Source organism: Oratosquilla oratoria, chromosome 39, assembly GCF_046742065.1.
Source record: "Oratosquilla oratoria isolate Oo_2021 chromosome 39, ASM4674206v1, whole genome shotgun sequence".
Taxonomy (NCBI): Eukaryota; Metazoa; Arthropoda; class Malacostraca; order Stomatopoda; family Squillidae; genus Oratosquilla; species Oratosquilla oratoria.
In genome coordinates, this window is record NC_134815.1 from 42,458,269 (window position 1) to 42,478,358 (window position 20,090).

The window sequence follows — 20,090 nt, forward strand, 5'->3', positions numbered from 1 at the left end:
GGGCAGCCCCGTCTCCCAAAAGCAGACTCCCGACGCCGACAGCCCAGCCGCCACCATCGTAGCCGCCGCCGCCGCCGACGTCGTCGACATCACCATCAGAACTACCCCGACGTCACCCAGACTTCGCCTCCTCCTCCTCCTGCGCCTCCTTCGGGAGGCCTGGAAGAGACGTCAGAGGCGGTCGCTGGGCGGCGGAAGCCGAGCCCGTTCGACAACGAGATCTCGGAGGAACTGTTGCGGGGGCTCCGTCACCAGCCAGGGCCCACAATGGTTGTGCCTACTACCACGGCGCCATCGTCGTGGTCCGGTCGCCCTCGGCCGTGATGTCTCGGCAGTGCGCACACGGGCATTACCAGGTAAGACTGGAGTCTCTAGAAAGGTGGTTCTTAACCTTGTTGGAGGTACTGAACCCCGCAATTTTCATCCGTGCATTCACGGAACCCTTCGTAATGGGAAAAATGGAATATGATTTCTTATTGCACAAAGATAGCATTCGTATATAAAAATGAATTTAATAGATTCTTCACAAAATAATCTGGAAAGAAATTAGAGAAAAAATTGAAGTCAGGAATATAAATTTGGTATCAAATACCTTACCTTAAATATCAAAATTGTTTCTTCTCTTTTATGTGCAGTGTTAATACCTTAAGTCTTAGAACCTTTTCATCTCTATTTACATTTTTTTGTGCAGAGTATCACATACGTTATATCAAATATCGAAACCTTTTCTTCTGTTTTTGCATAAACAGACCTGTGTAAATCGAATATCAAAATCTTTTCTAGAGTTTTGTGTACAGATTATCACATACCTCATAACGAATATTATTTTTTCTTTTCTTTTCTTTTGCAGATATAGAGCTTTGTGTGCAGAGGGCCGGCGATGCAGAGCAGAAGCAGCCTCACTCCATAGACAACACTTCTCCTCCACTCCGCGGCCCCGCGAGAAGAAGACGTTGTGACACGACGTTGTGTCACGATGTTGTGACGCACAACACAGCGAGCAGGGAACGGAATTGGAGCGCGGGGGGGGAGGGGGGACCTTCCTAAATGCTGGTTCCGAAACCTGGGGGAGGGTTCGGGTGAGGGCTTGAGGGTGGGGCACAAGTCCCCCCCCCCAACCTCCCTCTCCTTATGAACCCTACTAGCGTGAGAGCTAGGAGGCGGTCGGCCATTGGCAACCAATGCAACCTGCTGGGAGTGTGTATTGATAGCTTGCAGGACAACAACTGCCGACGAAGAGAAGAGAAAGCCGCGCTGCTCCTCAGGTCCTGTACCGTGATTTGCGTCAAGGGCACGACGACAAAAGGGTTGCCAACTTACGTGTGTATGAATAATGTGTACGCGAAATACTTGTGTGTGTGTGTGTGTGTGTGTGTGTGTGTGTGTGTGTGTGTGTGTGTGTGTGTGTGTGTGTGTGTGTGTGTGCGTGCGCGCGTGCACGTGTATGTGTGCGTCTGTATGCGATAGTTCTTGTTAACATCGAGTGCTCGCATGCGTTCCTATATGTGTGTGTGTGTGTGTGTGTGTGTGTGTGTGTGTGTGTGTGTGTGTGTGTGTGTGTGTGTGTGTGTGTGTGTGTGTGTGTGTGTGTGTGTGTGTCCATGCGGGGTGGGAGGGTGTGCGTGTATGTATGAGGGTGGGAGGTTGTGCGTTTATGTGTGTGTGTGTGTGTGTGTGTGTGTGTGTGTGTGTGTGTGTGTGTGTGTGTGTGTGTGTGTGTGTGTGTGTGTGTGTGTGTGTGTGCGCGCGCGCGTGGGTGTGCCTGCACTTATGCGAATGTTTGATTAGATATGTGCATGTCTGCCTGTATTTGCTGAATTGTTCACGTATACCTTATCCTTACACATGTGTCCGTGCATGTGCTCACATGTATGTGTGTATCTACATGCGTCTGTTTAATTGTGTATGTTCATGTCTGCCTGTAGGTCTGTTTATGTGCATATGTTCGTAATCATATGTGTGTGTGTGTGAGTAAATATGCTGTGAATCCAACACGAAGCAAGTCAATTATAAACAGCTGGGACCTGGCCCCCTTTGCGTCACACCAAGGACAGAGGCACACATCCCCTGGTAATACAAAATATATATAAATATATATATATATATATATATTTATATATATATATATATATATGTATATATATACATATATAGACATATATATATATATATATATATATTTATATATATATGTATATATATACATATATATACACATATATACAGTATATTGATATATATATATGTATATATATATATATGTATATATATATATATATATATATATGTATACATATATTTATATATATGTTTATGAAAGCTAAAGGATAGTGATGAGGTGCCCCACGGTATAGTATAAGCAAGCCAAAGAAACTAGTAGTCATAGTTGTAAGCGTGTCCGCCTTGTGCACCAGTGACAGTTCGCGCCACAGTCCGATCCGCGCAAGTGACTTCTGCAGTACCCAAGGTGGCCCCAAGGCCTCACCAGTGCCGCCGCGTCACCTGCACCGCTGCCGTCGCAACGGCGCCGCCGCCGCCGCCGCCAACGCCGCCGCCGCTACGCCACCGCCGCTGCCGCCGCCACCGTCCCCAGCCACAGCCACAGCCTCATCCTCCGTCACTGTCTTTCCGAGGTGGAAAGCAGCCAGTCAGTCCAATTCGGGTGAAGCCAGTGCGGCCGGGCCAATAAGGACCTGGATCCTGGCGAGGGGCACTCCGACTTGACCCTTCTAGGTTGTCCTCACTAGACGTCGTAGGATGCGCAACGAACAGCCAGTATTCCTAGGAAGGTTTCCTGTACCATCCTGGTCCGTTCTAGTGAAGGACACCTAGCCGAGAGTTTTACCTATTTACTTTTTGAAAGAAGCCCTACACTGAGGCTAGTACTATGAAAGGAAGTTTTGGCCACTAGCTCCTCACTGTTGATGATGACCTTGTTCTTAGGTGAGGCTAGTGACACGACTTGTACTTACTGGCCAGTACTAGTAATAGATGTCCAACACTATGACCATTGCTAGTACGAAGATCATCCTCCATTAGGTATGCACAACACTACCCTCTTGCTGACAGCAATTGGTGTAGTGGAGTCTCCAGAAATCCCTGTTGGCATCTGACTCGTAAGAAGAAAAAAAAGAGAACAAGTTCATTTGTTTTCCGTGGTCAAATTAAGCCCCGCCCACTGCTGAAACTTTGGTCGTTGATTGGCTGTGTCAAGCTGCGTATGGCGACGCCTGATCACCGAGTCCCGAGCTCGACCAATCAGGAGTTCGTAAAGAGCGCATATGGTGTGATGATCAGCCAGCACATACACATACGCCACTTGACCAATGTGAAACATGGATGGTGCACGGTTTGAATGGTTTATAAAATAGATGGACTTGGTAACCCCTGATTGGGATTCGAGTCAGCCTTCTAGGTCATGGCTGGTACTAGCAACCAACAAGTTCTTACTTGTGTATGTGTGCATGTGAACTCCTGTCTGAGACGAGAGAGAAGAAGAGAATAAACTTAGAGGTCTGATCATAAATATTACAGTCACTGCGAGGCTATCTAATCTTAGATTCTAAACTACACATTCAATCTGTCAGAAGTGATTCACTACGCCCAGAAGAAGGAAGAACGAGAGAGAGAAGAGAAAGATGTAGCGAGGCGGAAAGAGGAGGGAAAGAGAGAAGAGGAACTGCTCCGGCCGGAAACCTACGCCAGCAGTAGCAGCAGAAGAAGAAGAGGAAGAAGGAGGAGGAGGACAGTCGAGTGGCGGTCAAGACCTCACAGCTGACGGGACGCATCGCTGCTGAGGACACGAACCTCCGACTGTGGAAGTCGTCGCCGCCGCAGCCACTGAAGAAGAAGAAGAAGAAAAAAGGTTTGAGGGCGGGCCGGGGATCAATGACAAAAGACATGTATACTTTGTATATAGCCCCCTCCCTTCCCCCCTTCCCATCCCTACCCTCAGTCTCCCGATCCCCCTCACAATCCCCGTCACTTGTAGATTAAGCTTACCAATGTAGTTCAGTGCCCGTCTATTAGGAGATGTGCCCACATGTACACCAAGATCTTGTTGTTCTTATTGTTGTTGGGCTATGTGTGAAAATGGTAATGATGATGATGATGATTGTGATGAGAAGTTTGATGATGACAAAGAGAATGGTGTGTACATAACGATGTTGGTTTGGAAATGATATAGAAAAAATATATATATGGATTCAGCTTCCAAGTGCAATGTGCCTTCATCGCTCTGCATTTGTTTCTTGGTTCCGGACGTTCAAGATGATTACGAAAACCGAAAATGGAACAAGACCTGCGAGATTTCATTGCATTTTATTGTGTAATTTTTATTTTTCCTTCAGGTTCAGTCATTCTGGTGTAAATAGTAATTTCCCTGTTTTCCTCTTCCCTTTCTGTTGTACATTTCTTGCTTTCTAATGTCTGAGAAGGAGAAAAAATAAACAAAGGTTTGGAAGCGGAATATATATATATATACATATATATATATAAATATATATATATATATATATTATGTATATATATATATGTATATGTATACATGTATATATATGTGTATACATATATATATATATGTATATATATATGTATATACATGTATATATATACATATATATATTATATATTATATTTATATATATGCATATATATATATATATATATGACGTAAGAAAAACATGGAGAGGATGTTTTTGAGATTAAGCTCGGTTGAATGAATGCGAATTGAATGCAGGTCCGCCATGTGGAGGTTCGTCAGAGAGAAAAAAAAATCATTACCAGGCGACCCATATGGGCAAACAAGAGGGGAGAAAGGGTGATGCTAAGTATTGTATAGTAACAAGCGTCACACCTTACCCTTGCCCATACCATCATCGCCTGCAGTCAGATGTTGTGGTATATATATATAGTTGATATTAGCTCCTCAGCCTCATGTTTACCAGCAATCAGTCATGATCATTAGCTCCACGCTGATGGGTTTTCTTTTCTAAATGTATATTATTTCTTGATAATAATGATAATAATAGTAATAACGATAATAAATAATAATAATAGTAATAGTAAGAATAATAATAATGTGGCAAAATGTTAGTACCAAGTGAAATCTTTGCCGAGTAGATGGGGAGCTGAGCTCGGCGCCCGTTTGGAGTCAATCTAGGGGTCTATTCTAGTTCTTATGTTGTTGACGAGTCAGCATCCCATGATCCATTCTAGTTGCATTGTTGCCACAGTGTCCGCCGTGCCACGCTCATCCCTGCGTGCACACAAGCCGCTGGGTCGGGGCACCCCTTTCTCCTTAGCATCATCATACACCTTGACCCCCTGAGCACAAGGACCGTCGACTTCGTGGATCTTGTTCCGGTTGAAGAGTTGGACTTCGGTCAGGAGGTTTCGTGCCTCCTTCTAGCCCAAGTTCACCCATGCTTAGCCAGAACAAAGCCCCATAAAGCACGTCACCATGTTAAGGGGATTAACAGAATGACCATCACTTTTTTTTTTAGCCTTTTTTGAGGGACTGAATAACAACCAAGAAAGTACCTCTGTTTTGGTTGTCTGCGGAGAGAGAGAGCGCGAGAGGTTCTGTTGTACAATAGTTCAGATGTCCTTTACTATCGATACCACCAGAAAGTCTAAGAGTTCCCTCCCCCTCCCCTTCCACCTCTACCTTGAGGATGTCGTCCGCTTCCTCTTGTCCTTGCCCGCCGACGAGCAGAGATCGCAAGGAAGAGGAACCTCCGACATCGTTGTCACACTCGCGCACGGCGAAGCGTCCAGTTCGGAAGATTCCCATCCCAAGGCAGCGCCTTTGGGATCTCGTGTTCGACTGTTCGATCATTCTTATCATTTTGTTTATTTTATCGTTTCATTTATTTTTATCTTTTCTTTCTCTCCTTTATTTTAACTTTAACCTGCCGAGCTGGCTGGCTGGCTCGGATGTTTTGAGTTCCGTCTGACACGCCGCGGTCTCGAGTATGCTTCTTCGTGTGCCGGGTCAGGAAACGTGATCCGACACAAGCTGGCCCGGGCTTCTAGCTCGTCCTTGAACCTCCACTCTACCGTGGCTACTGCCGCAGGTTGTTGGTTATCGTCCTTCTCTCCCATCCCTCCCTCCCTCCCTCCCACTCCAATAATCCAACTCCCCACACCTATTAGGAGGAGTCGCACGTTCTTCACCTTGCTTTTGACTTTCCACGGCTTCTTTATCAGCTCGCAGTGCATCGAGGTTATCGATTGCGTCACATTGTCCTTACTTTGTCCATATATACATATACCGGTATATGCATGTATATACTGTATATATATATATATATATATATATATATATATATATATATATATATATATATATATATGTATGTATGTATGTATGTATGTATACATGTATCTTTGTATGTATGGATGTATCTATATAACCAATGTCCGAAACATATAACTAATATAACTGTTGCACTGTTTTACTGTTACTGCTGTTTTGACTGCAGAGCCGTGAATATTCTTACCGTTTCTGTGACCACTACTTTCTTCGTCAAACAGAGCAGGACCGCAACTTCTTGGCCTCGCCTCTAATCTGCAACGGTCAAGAGTATTCAACTTTTCAAATTGACAAATGAAGCGGTTATTCGCCTCCGACTGCTATGTAACTGAGGGATGTTACTGTGAACTTCCTAATGGGTCGACAATTCCCAATGCTATAGCTCGTAGCAGTCACAACGGATTTGATTGTGCTCGTAACGGTCATTAACCGCCCCTTGTTGTAACTCGTAACGGTCCTAAGCGCTTTGTATGTGCCCATTACGGTTGTAACCGCCTTCTTCTTTGTTCATAACATTTATGACCTCACATGTGGGCCACCACCAGATTGTTTGTGTCCGATCCCTCACCGCTTCACTTGAGAGCTTTGGTGTCGTAGTCGTCATTTCCTTCAACGAGGCACCCCTCCCTCCACTGTGGCCAACGGACCCGCCTCGACCTGATCGCTCTTGCTTTCCTCCTGTATGCCAGGTTTTCCTTGACATAATTGCTCCTGCTCCCCAACCGTATTTCAATTCACCCCTTCCAAGGTGATGCTGGTTGTGCTGACGTGTGGTCAGTGGTAATCGTGGTGGTCATTAAGTCTTTGTGGGAAGTCGAAGTTGTGTTGCTGGTGTCAAGTTAGGTGGTGGTGCCAGTCTCTAGTGTTAGATGGTATCCAGTGCCATGCCGTACTCAGTAGCCCTGGAGATGTCAGAGAGACGATAATCACTTGTTGGACCAGCAAGCCACAGGAACAACAGGATAAAGAACTTGTTTTAGTGTTCTTTGTGCTATCATTAATGATAGAAAATAGAAAAATAACACATAATCATGAAGAATGACTTGATGTAGGTACTTGGCCCCGGCTGTACAAGTCATGCAGCAGTGACCCACCCTATAAATCCACACACTCCAACAATACACAACATAACACTCTCTATCCCCATGACTTATATTACTACAACCTCCACCCTAACTAACAACTAACTTAACTACCTCAACTAAACATTTATGATTCCGGAAGGCTAACTACAAAGCCCCGTGTTAACAACTTACAATATATTCCGGTAGCCACTCAAGAAAATAGGTGTGAGTGAGTGTAGGAGGGCAAGCATTAGCTGGACATACAGTAAATCCATAGGTTTAACTAAAACGCAGGGCACAAGACCACACACCGCGTATGTTAAGAGGAAATAGGGTCGTTATTTGCGATGGCGTGTGGTTTGGAACCCCACTATGTCCTTTATGAATACGGCAGATGATCTTGAAGGTATCTCATTGTTCTGAAAGGGTCGATGATCATTTTCCAGTCATTTTGTCCACCCTGACTAAGGTACTGGTGACAGTGCTGGTGAAAGTCAGAGTATAGACACAGGTACGCTACTGTGTGTGTGCGTAAGTTGAGTATTAATATTTCACCAGCAGTAACCAGAGTTTTTATCTTTGGGGACAATATTACACCGAGGAGATGGAGTCACAGAGATGGTAAAGGAGATATTTTAGGAGAAGGGCAAAAAGGAAGGATAGTAGAAGCTAAAAAAGTAATCATAATTTTTTGGGAGAGAGAGAGAGAGGGGGAATTAGACACCAGTCATAAGAGAATATTACATGATTATGGTTCGTAAAAATGAATGAGAAATACCAGAAGAGGAGATGGTAAAGAGGGTCTATTAATTATCATTCATCAATCTTCACCTGTTCCTCCTCCTTCGTCTCCGTCTTGTTCTTTATCTGCGTCTTGTTCCTCATCTTTTTTTTTTCTCTCTTCCTCTTTTTCTTCCTCGTCCTTTTCTTCTCCGTTTACTTCCATTTTCTATTCTTGTTCTTTTGTTTCTTATTTCTCTTTCGTTTACATTGTCGAGGAAACCTCGCTTGCGTCTGATGATGAAAGATGCCAAACGAAGACGATTACATAAAAGCCCCTCATTCTTCAGGAGCGAAAGATTTGTTTCAGAATAAGTACTCCAAGGGGTACAAAGCAGTCACGTATGGATGAACAGAATTGGATGATTGGTCAGGGTGAGCTGAGAGGTCTCAGTGTGGTTGTGAAAGATAAAAAAGAATTTTAATTAGGACTGTAGACGGAAGGAAGAAATTATACAGAATGGGGGTAAGGATTTGCATGTCAAAATCCAAGTTTTGGATTTTAAGGGGAAGGGGGCAGAGATCAAAACCTACTTGAGTTTAAAATTAACCCCATCTCTGGCTGTGTAGGTCTTTGAGCTCGAGATTAAATTATGGCCCAACCTGATAAACACTCGAAATGTGGGCCAGTTCGAACCAGACCACAAGGAACAGGTAGACTATATTGCACTCCAGTTAGCTAAGTCCCCTACCAATGTCTTGTATTTTTAAGCCTAGTGCTGCAGATGGGAACTGAATACGTTCGCGTCCGGAAATATTCTTAACCTGTATAGGTATATGTATATCTGTGTGTGTGTGTGTGATATATTGCCACCATCAAAATTATTATTCTAATTAACGTCAAACGGTTTCGTTCTGGGCGGGTGTGTTCGTGTGTGTGTGTGTGTGTGTGTGTGTGTGTGTATGTGTATCTGTTCCCAGCTGGAAGGAGCTTGAAAGAAGCCTCAGCTCCTCAAGACTCTTTATCTTCTTCAAATACCTCAGTCGAACTGGAAGATCCTTTCGAACATTGGCCACCACAGAAGGTGTTAATATCATCGTTGCAACACCTGTTACCAGCACCACATATCCTTCCCAGTATCATCTCTCAAATGACGTTCACGCCACTTTTGCTGCCACCACCACCGCCTCCATCTTTTCCAACCTCCACTACTGCAGTTGCCACTTAGGTCGCTATCACACTGAGCTATTTTCCTTCCTACTGTTGAAGCAGATTTCCAACCCACAGTTTTCGGGAGGGAATCTGATATGCTGGCGGAATTTAATTTTCCTCCGCCATATCAAATGACATTATATGTATTTTTGTTAACAAATCAAAATAATTTGCCATTGTGATTTCACGGCGGAAAAGTTCTGGAGATGGGCCGTGCCACCAATTAATCAGAGGTTGGAGGAAAAATACCCCAGTGTGATAGCCCCTTTAAGGTGTCGTTACGACCGCGACTCGTGTTGTGCTATACATGTGCTATATTTGTATTATACTCGACTAATGCAAGAAACCTATATTGTAACCCGTAAATAATATTTTCTTATCCCCCTCCTCCTCTTCCTCCTCCTCCACCCTCACTTCCATTCCTCGGTTGCCTCTCCCTCTCCTTTCTACCTTTTCTTCATTCTCTTATTCATAGACTTTCAACGCCTATTTTTCCTCCTCCTCCTCCTCCTCCTGTCCCCAAAGGTCTTCTTCAGTCAGTCGCTGCCGGCAGAGAACTCTCTCTTATGATCGTACTCTCCCGCTGGCGGCTACTCCATAGCAACGAACGTTACATTCGAAACTCAACCCTTACACAATAGATATTTTATTTATTTTTACTGTTGGATACTTCATAAGGTGACAAGCTAGATCAATAATAATAATGATAATAATATTAATTATAATATTAATAATATTAATAATGGTAATAATGATAATTATAATAATGATAATAAAGTAATAATAATATTAATAGTAATGATAATTATAATATCAATAACCTTTATGTGTGCTCGCAGAGAAGCCATATGATAAGTTTAAAGAAAATGTACATAGTAATCATATTGGTAGTAATACAATACTTTACAATATTACCAAGGCCATCGTAAAGGGATTTGCCTCGTAAGTTATTAGACCCAACCAAATAAATGGTGAGCGGATCCTATAATATCAGACTTTAATTTCGTCCTCCATCGAATGCCTGCCTGCCTGCCTGCCTGCCTCCATCTTTGATCTCGCCAGTCCCCGCCAACACCTCAACCGCCTGCATTACTATGCAACTGAGACGTGGGAAGCGACGTTGGAACAGACTTTTGCATTACACTTTTTTATATAACCATATGATGACGTCGTTTTCTCAACGCCCACAAAAGAGGAGTGACTTTCTTGCTAATTCAAACAGGAGAGGGGTGTCCTATTTTTCAGACACAAGATTTTTTTTTTCTTTCTTTTTTACCCACATGATGTGAATCCCGACCCTTGACCACAGAGAACCCAGTCCATGGGTAAACTGCCCAGTTCGAGACCAGGAACTGTGATATTTCTTTGATATCATTTCTGAAAGGGTTCTTCAACTCGGTGGATACAAACAAGGGGCTGGGTTGTAACATACAACCGACACACCTTTTCGAATCCATTAATTCAAGCCCAGCTGGTGACGTCATGTCCTGATGATGTTATTCGAAACATGCTCCAATAGTAATATCAAGGTCTATATATAGGCCTTGAGTAATATTCTCTATGACACCATCCCCTCTAGTGGCGTCACTGATATACTTCTTTACACGACTGTCAAAAATACAAATGTACAGGAGCCGGTTAAGTACATTCGGCTAAATTATTTCTTTTATCGATTCCCAGTGACTTTCGTTTGTTTATTTTTTATGAATAAAGAGATTCTGACAATCAGATACTGACAATCGATGTGTTTATTTTCATTTGAATTTATATATAGCATGTTATATAAAAACAGAAAATGGTAAGATGACAAAAAGTTAACAGCACAAATTAAACATACTAACGCATAATGGCACAACAATAGGTGAGTTGCCAGTTACTATATTTTAGATAACCAATTCTGGTAGGTCCAGTGAAGATCGTGTTAACGAGAGGTCCAGTGACTAGTCAAGCTGTTCTGCTGTTACTGACGGATTGCTGTGTTGCTTCTCCTTGTAACTCAGTGCTAAACTGTGTAACAGAATGGTTTTAAACTGTGATTTCTCTTTATTAAATTAAAAACAAAGCTATAGCCATACATTTTAATGCAGTATTTGAGGTGGGGGTTTAATTAGGAAAATAAACATGATACTTGATACAGTTATTATAATGTCAATATACAGCTATGATCCAGAGTTTCTACCACACTCGGGCTCTCCAAATGTAACATAAACCCCTCTGGTCGGCAGCTGCGAGAGTTCTGAAGCCCAAAGCAGTTTGTAAACGCTGCCGAATGGGAACGTGGTAGTTCCTCACGAAATATTCTTGCATTTTAAAATGTACTTGGCAGTTATACAGATTAATTCATGAAGTTGAATCATCATGACCATGCGTAAGAATATTTCTGCTTTAGAATGTTATGACGACGGCGGATACTCAAAACTTATCGTAATTTACAAGATTGTGGAGATTGTAACTAGTTTAGTTATGTACATGGACGCGATATAGCGTTAGAAAATTAAATGCTAATTTTGCAGATTATAATATATGAACGTAATATGCGATTTTCTTGGCGAAAATAAAAATAAGAAATATCTTGCTACAAGCAAATATACGAACGACCGAAGTTGCTAGCATAGGATCGGGACGCCATCTTGTCGTTTGTCAAGTGTTGTCTGCCCGGTCGAATTGAGGCCTGGTTTACGCCCTTGGTACTTCCGCCAGTACCTCGCGTGGTATATATTCTTGAAGGAATGCTATGGAGCTGAAACCCATGGATTCCTTCAAGCTATGAAAAACCTATATACCCCGCAATCAGAAAAAGTTATTGAACAGGCCGCCAACATCCGTGACGACGACGATCCGGATGACCTTAAATTACAGGTACCGATTTATTACATACGTTAGGTTAGACGAATTTATCATCCTTTCATTTCTTCGACGTCGGCATCTATCATAAACATGGCGTACCATTTGTCCGGCGCGACTTCGTTACTTACGAAATCTGTTTTAGTAACTTTTTTGTTTTTTATTTCCGCCAAGAAAATTGCATATTATGTTGATACATTATAATTTACAAAATTAATCATTGCTTTTCTAACGATATATCGCGTCCATGTACACAACTGAACATTTACCCTAGGTACGTTACAACCTATACTCAAACGCCTGTCTCGGACATTGTAACCATGATCTTGTAAGTCGTGGAGTTTATAATATCCGATCTCCATACGCATCAGCTAATATTAGTTCCAGCCAATGGAAAAATGGCTTGTCATGGATCCTCGCCCAATCACCAATGACAGCACGTCTTATCGTAACTACTATATGTAAACACAAGCATCGAGTACGAGAAAACTATGGAACCTCATCGAAAAGCTGCAAATCTTACCAATGACGAGGCTATGGTGATAAGTCAAGATTGATAAGTAAATTCGAAAAAATTGCCAAAAAATCAATGTAGTTTACAATGAATCGTGTTTGTGGAAGCTATTCCCGAATGGAAGGCTTTTCTTAAGAGAGGATATAGGGATGGCAGGTGTAGGGCGCATGGAACTTGTAGTGTAGGCCTTAAGGTCTCTTGCAATCTCTTTTATGTTCTTATGACGGGCCTCCGTCATAAAAACATAAGAACTTGGTTCTCTGGGTCGAAGAACCTGGGAAATAATTCCACCCCTTTATACATTACTTTCTATACTGTGATCTCTCTCTTTCCCTCTCCCTCTCTCTCTCTCTCTCTCTCTCTCTCTATATATATATATATATATATATATATATATATATATATATATATATATATATATATATATATATACATATATACATAATTTTATTTGACATTGAATCAATATACATGAAGTGCAGATAAAGAAAAGAACACATAGTTCGAAATAACAATTACAAATGCCGAGGATAACACAAAAAGCATGTAATTTTATCTATATATATTCAAGACGATTTGAATAAAATACAGCATTGGTCTGAAAAGTGGCTGATGAATTTTAACACAAGAAAATGCACATAGGTAAATATAACAATAAGTACGATTACAAGTTATTCGGAAATTCGTTAACAAAAGTGGATAGTGAAAAGGATCTCGGCGTAATCATCAGTAATGATCTCACATCATTTAAGCAGTGTATTTCCGCCTCAGAGAAAGCAAATTAAATTCTATGACTGATTGCACGATCTGTTGATTTTAAAAGTTCGTCTGTCATTAAAAAGCTATATAAATCGTTAGTTCGTCCACATTTGGAATATACTGTTTTTGTATGGTCACCGAATCTCATTAAAGACATTGATACATTAGGAAAAGTATAACGGCGAGCCACAAATATCAGAAATAAATCATACGAAAATCGACTAATACACATCAATCTCTTTTTCCTAAAAAAAAAAAAAAAAAAAAAAGCGTAGATTCAGGGGAGATTTGATATAGTTCTTTAAGATTCTAAAGGGAATTGACAACACCAAAAGTGACGAATTTTTCACAAGGAATACTAATCCGACAAGAAATAATGGTTTCAAACTGTCAGGAAGTAGATTTAATTTGGAAGTGGGTAGAACCAACTTCGCCAAGTGTGTAGTACAGTGCAATGTAGTGCAGTTCGAAGTTTTGAGATTCATTATTTATGTGTTATTACCATTTTATTGTTATCTATTATTAACTGTTAATTTCTTATCATTAGTTTTTATTATTAATAATATATTATCGTCATTTATATGTCTATTATATATATATATATATATATATATATATATAATTTTCTCGCATCCGACCTAGTTATGGACTAAAAGGTCTCTTGTCGGTATGCTCTTCCTTTGTAATATTGTGATACATACTGCCATATAAACGCCAGCACCCAAGTCCTCTCGGCCATAAGACTATATTTTTATAGACTGCCGTTATTGTTACTTTCGTCGCTGTTGTCATCGTTACCTGCACCGCTGCCAACACCCATCGCCGTGGTTGTTATCTGCACCAGTGTTGTTGCCGTCGTCGTCGTCCCCTAGACTGTCTGGCCGAGCAGTCCCGTCTCCCTGAGGATCGCTATGGCTGGAGCGGGGTCTTCCCACAAATCCTCTATAGAGTGTATGTTATGTTGTTGGCGGTCATGATTGTGTACAATGCAGTCTTCTATAATGCATTGTATAGTATGGGGTGAAGTGCTAGATCCTGGACAGTTATCTGTGATGCGGTCATCGAATCTCTTCTGGTAGCTTATAAATCTGGATGGTGGTCGCACCGCAGCCTGGTCAGGTGAACTCTGTTCTCTCGGGGAAGAGTGGATTCAGAGGGATGGATATCAGGGGGTCTGGCATACGACGTTGTTTTTATCGTTATCTGCGTCATTTTCTGCCATCTGGCCCGTTGTCATTATCGTCACGTACAAAAATTTCATTACCGTTATCTGTTATGTAGTTTACTTTTATTGCACCGTTTGAGTTATCATTACCTGCCCCGTTGACGTCGTTGTTACCTGTATTATTGTCACTATCGTTACTCCTGCGGTCGTTGTTATCGTTACCCTGATCGTTATCGTTACCTACACAGTATTTGTTCCAGTGACCTGCAACGTTGTCGTCATGACCTGAGCCATTGACCTTATCGTTACTCTCGCAGTTGTCTTTATCGTTACTTGCATGGTTACAGTTACTGTTACCTGTCCCGTTGTCATTGTCGTTACCTGCGGCGTAATCAGTATCGTTACGTACATTGCTGTCGTTATCGTTACCTATACAGTTTTCTTTTTACCGTTATCTACGCAGCTGTTTTTAATATTACCTCAGCAGATATCGTTATCGTAATTAGTTATGTTATAAACTGGGTCATCACTCCAAGAGCAAAGCGCGATAAAATATTACCAACAGAAAAACAAAAATCTAAATTCAATATGCGAACGGGCAGCGCGAGTCACGTGATTGAAGGGTGAATCGCAGAAATAGGTAAGCGCGGTCCCTGGGACCCATGATCCCTTGTTCTTTTCTATGAAGTTAGTTTAGATACGAATGTAGGTGTGTAGGTAGGCAGGTAGGTAGGTAAGTAGATGTGTAGGTAGGTAGCTGTATGGGCGCGTTTACTCCGGTGCAACTTTTTGTGCACACAGGAGGCATGGGACAATTTCATGGAGAGGCAAGTAGAGGCATGCCTCTGCGCAAGGGGAGGCATGTCTCAAATCTGTGCGCACAGGCCAACGTGCACACACGCACGTAGGCGCAAGTGTCTCCCCATCCCAGAGGAGGAGACTCGTACAACAGTCGCTAGTCGCACTCCAGCCGCTATTTGATATACACGTGTTTATTCTATTGCCAGAATGGCGGATTGGTCAAACGAAAAAATATTGACTTTATTGAACATATTTATCGAATCCCGCCCAGGGCTGAAATAATTTCAGTGTCGCTGTGGTGTGAGCCGTTACTCCAACTCATGAGCGGGGAGTTGTGTATGCGCGTGTGTGTAAAATCACAGCATTACCCATAGATCGGACATATATGAGCTCTGAGCTCTCATGCGAGAGTGTGATAGCTGTCGATCACGAGTCCAACACGTGATCCAAGATCATGGAGAATCACACACACACGCTTTATCAATCATTAGGCAGTTCAATTATTGAGACATTTTATGTTTTGTTATCCACAGAGAACGGCAACTGAAGGGTTAACTCAGAGAGAGAAAGAGAGATTATATTATTATTGTTTCTTAATATGATCGGTATGCCTCACATCCCAAAGCGCCTCTTGTGATCATATCTTCTCCAGGAGAGCATGAATAATATATAATTTCACTCTTCCACTCCGTCACGGCGAGAAGCATTTTCGCGCGTAGCAAGCAAATGTTGACATCGTAGAGATATGGCTAATTATTGCCACTATATATATTCCAGAAAATCTATTTTCTATTTCAAGAGTTTTATACTATTGAATAATTCATCTCTTATAACTGAATGAGTTATATACTTTTTCTTGTCAAATATATCATAAATATGGATTCTTTTAATATAAATCTTCAGTATTATCATTTGGATCCAACGGTAAGGTTGTACTCAAATTGTAATACTAGTGTTTAATCTTAAATGAAATAAGAAGTAAATTTTATCAGCTTTTTTTCTATTCACTAATATATTTTTGTTTTCAAAAAAATAAACCAAGTATGATTATAACTGAACACAGGAATTTGGAACGAAGTCCAATATTGTATTTAAACAATAACGATATTTAAACGTACATAACGTAACATTTGGAGAAGAACGTTGTAGTAGCTTGTGGTAGCCGAGAAATAAGGCACTTGGCACGAGAAAAACAGTTTAGATGCAGAAGTGAATAAAATAAGTAAACCAAGTTAAGTAAACAAAATTAAATTAATCAAATCAAATTAATCAAATTAATTTGGCCGCTCCGCCATAATGATCCGCCGGCCGTTCTCGAAGTAGAAATTTAATCTAGCCCTAGTCCATACACAAACCAGTAATAACTATCATGCTGAACTTATGTCCCTATCGTCTGGTGAGCGACGGAGTCCACACCTAACATTTCTTTCTCTAAGTATTGTGATAGTGTATTGTATATACTCGTACAGTCGCCTGTCTATATGGAGGGGAGTCTCGTCTTAGAATGTCTATCTCCTCCTATACCGGCTCCAAGCTCTACCCGATTTGCCATCTCATTACTCATCCCTGACAATTGCTTTGTCCATCTAATCTCTTGTATGTCGTCACCCATTCTAATCGAGTTACTCACATCGGATGTTTCTAATTGTCTATATTTCCCGTGTTATGAGATTACCCCTACTCTCCCAATTTCACACTTAAAAATGTGGAATTTTTGGTCGGTCCACAATATAAAGCCCTGTCCTCAAGGATTCTGATGAGTAAGTGCCCAAGCTTGGGGCACGCCATCCTTTCCCGCTAAAGCCTGGAGGGTGCGGTAGGGGTGGGAAAGGTGATTCCATTAATATGGGAAACGGCACGTACGCCTCACCACCTACGACTGGTTATATCTGTGATTGCCTAGATTCCTAATATGTTCCCTAAAATTATAGATATACATAACCCAATAATAACATAATAGTAACATAACATATAGCGTATGTTATACATGTTGCCTAACATATAATAATAGCATAATAATAATAATAAAACATAACATAGATATACATAACCCACTAATAACATAATATCACAATAATAACATCATAATACCCAGCCGGTTCAACAAAATGGTAAGTTTGCATGCATCTTTCTTCCCTACATACGCATGAATTCCAGCCCAAATCCTCAAACCTTGGACAAAACCCAAATGAATCGTTGAAATCCAATCATTTCGATGACTAGTGTAACCATAGCTAAACGATTTTTTTTCCTGTATACAACCATTAGGGAAATACACTCAGGTTAATATTACTCGATCATCTACAACGCTCTACCCAAAATAATGATATATCCTTCCACAAACACAAATCACAGATTACTCTAAATAAGCCCTCCCTACAAGACCAACAAATCCAGTGCTCACCAGGCACCATTAAGCTACGGTCACACTAGTCAACGGAATAATTACAAAGGCGGAGCATGCCGACAGGAGACCTTTTGATCCATATCTAGGTCGGATGCGAAAAAAAATCATATTAATAATAAAATAATAAATAAAAACTATAATAATGTAAATAACAAATAAAATACATAAATAAATGCATAGGTATAGTTAAATAATAAATAAACAGGTAAATAGTAAATAATGATAAATTGACATATAACTAATAATAAATCAAAATCAGACAGACAAATGATAACAAAACAAAAACAAATAATACAAGATAAATTATGATCATTACAGCATCTTAGGTATTTATCTAAATGATTCTTAAAGCTTCGAACTGAACTACATTGCACTACCTGTGCAGGAAGTTTATTCCATTCATTAACTACACGGTTGGCAAAGTTGTTTCTACCTACTTCCAAATTGAATCTATTTCCGGACAGTTTGAGACCATTGTTTCTTGTCTGATTCTCATTCAATGTGAAAATTTTGTCACTTTTGATGTTGTCAATTCCCTTTAAAATCTTAAAGACCTGTATCAAGTCATCTCTGAGTCTACGCTTTTTTAGGGAAAACAGATTCATGTGTTTTAGTCGATTTTCGTATGATTGAAGTCCAACCTTTGCCTTTTTCCATCCTTGAAAGGATGGTTAGACGCGAGTCCAACCTTACTGTTTATAGATGTTCCCACCAATCACATAAAAGTAGCTACACCATGCCCCACCCTCTACCCAGAATGAGGAACTCTCATCAGCAGAGCCTGCGCTATGCCAGTTTCTCAAACATTTTACTCCAAATAACTTTGAACGACTCGCGACCACTCTAAAAATGCATATTTGGCTGTCTTTGCATCTCTCTTACACACACACACACACACACACACACACACACACACACACACACACACACACACACACACACACACACACACACACACACACACACACACACACACACACACACACACACACAAACACACAAAGTGTGGTAGCGTTCGCAACCGCGGCTACAGCGGTCCGAGCTCGAATCCCGCCCAGAGCTAAAATGATTTCAGTATCGCTGCGCTGCGGGTCGTTACTCCGGCTCTCGTGGGCGGGAAGTTGGGTGTGGGTGTGTGCGTAAAAGGTCACAGCATTACCCATAGATCGGACATATATGAGCTCTGAGCTCTCTTCCGGGAGGGTAATAACTGTCGATCACGAGTCCAACACATGATCCAAAGACCATGGTAAATCACACACACACACGGTTCGACGGCGCATTGGTAGCGTTCGCAATCGCTACTCCAACGGTCTGAGTTCAAATCCTGCCCAGGGCTGAAACCATTCCAGTATCGCTGCGCTGCGGGCCGGCACTCCAACTCTCGTGGGTAGGGAGTTGTGTGTGTGTGTGTGTGTGTGTGTGTGTGTGTGTGTGTGTGTGTGTGTGTGTGTGTGTGTGTGTGTGTGTGTGTGTGTGTGTGTGTGTGTGTGTTTATCTAGTATCTTACGTGAAGAGGAGCTATGCTCGTGGTATACAGTCTTTGTATCTCGCAGTGTCTAGTTTGCAATTAAATCCGTGTATAGTTTTTGCACACACAAGTGTTTTGTTCAGTTTGTTCCAGAGATCCACCTCTCTGGGAGGATTTTTTTTTTTTTTTTTTTTTTTTTAATGTCTCTTCTATAGCTGTCCTTTTTGAGTTTCTTCTTATGTCCCCTTGTATTTATCTTATCCCAATTTAGTAAGTCCTCTCTATCAAGGATTTCCATGCCTTCCATGATTCTGTAGATGGTCAGTAGGCCACCTCTTTCTCTTTGTTTCAGAGTCGGTAATTTCAGTTTTGACATCCTCTCCTCATACGACAGGTTTGAAAGTGTTGGATCTATCTTCGTAGTTGCTCTCTGGATTCTTTCAATCTTCTTTATATTCTTTTTGGAACTGGGTGACCATAGTGTCGCAGTATACTCCAGTCTAGGCCTTATCAGTGTGGCTGGTATATTTTTTACCATTTCTTCTTCCAAATAGGACGTGTCTGTGTGTGTGTGTGTGTGTGTGTGTGTGTGTGTGTGTGTGTGTGTGTGTGTGTGTGTGTGTGTGTGTGTGTGTGTGTGTGTGTGTGTGTGTGTGTGTGTGTGCGCGCGCGCAAGGTCACAGTATTACCAATAGATCGATTATATACGAGCTCTGACCTCTCATCTGGGAGGGTAATAGCTGTCGATCACGAGTCCAACACGTGATGTGGTCCAAGACCGTGGTGAATCATACATAAATTATCGAACACTAGGCA

The 20,090-nt window shown here is 41.5% G+C and overlaps 1 protein-coding gene across 5 annotated transcripts in view; it reads left to right on the top strand.

Moving 5' to 3' along the window:
- Positions 1-987, top strand: part of LOC143020374 (uncharacterized) — a 544,452-nt gene extending 543,465 nt beyond the window's left edge. For all 5 annotated transcript variants that reach the window (XM_076176758.1, XM_076176756.1, XM_076176757.1 and 2 more), the window contains 2 exons: positions 1-356; positions 851-987. The exon at positions 1-356 is cut by the window's left edge. In XM_076176758.1, coding sequence (XP_076032873.1) covers positions 1-324 — 324 coding nt within the window. In that variant the 3' untranslated portion in view covers positions 325-356; positions 851-987. The remainder of the gene's footprint in view (positions 357-850) is intronic.
- The last annotated feature ends 19,103 nt before the right edge of the window (positions 988-20,090 follow it).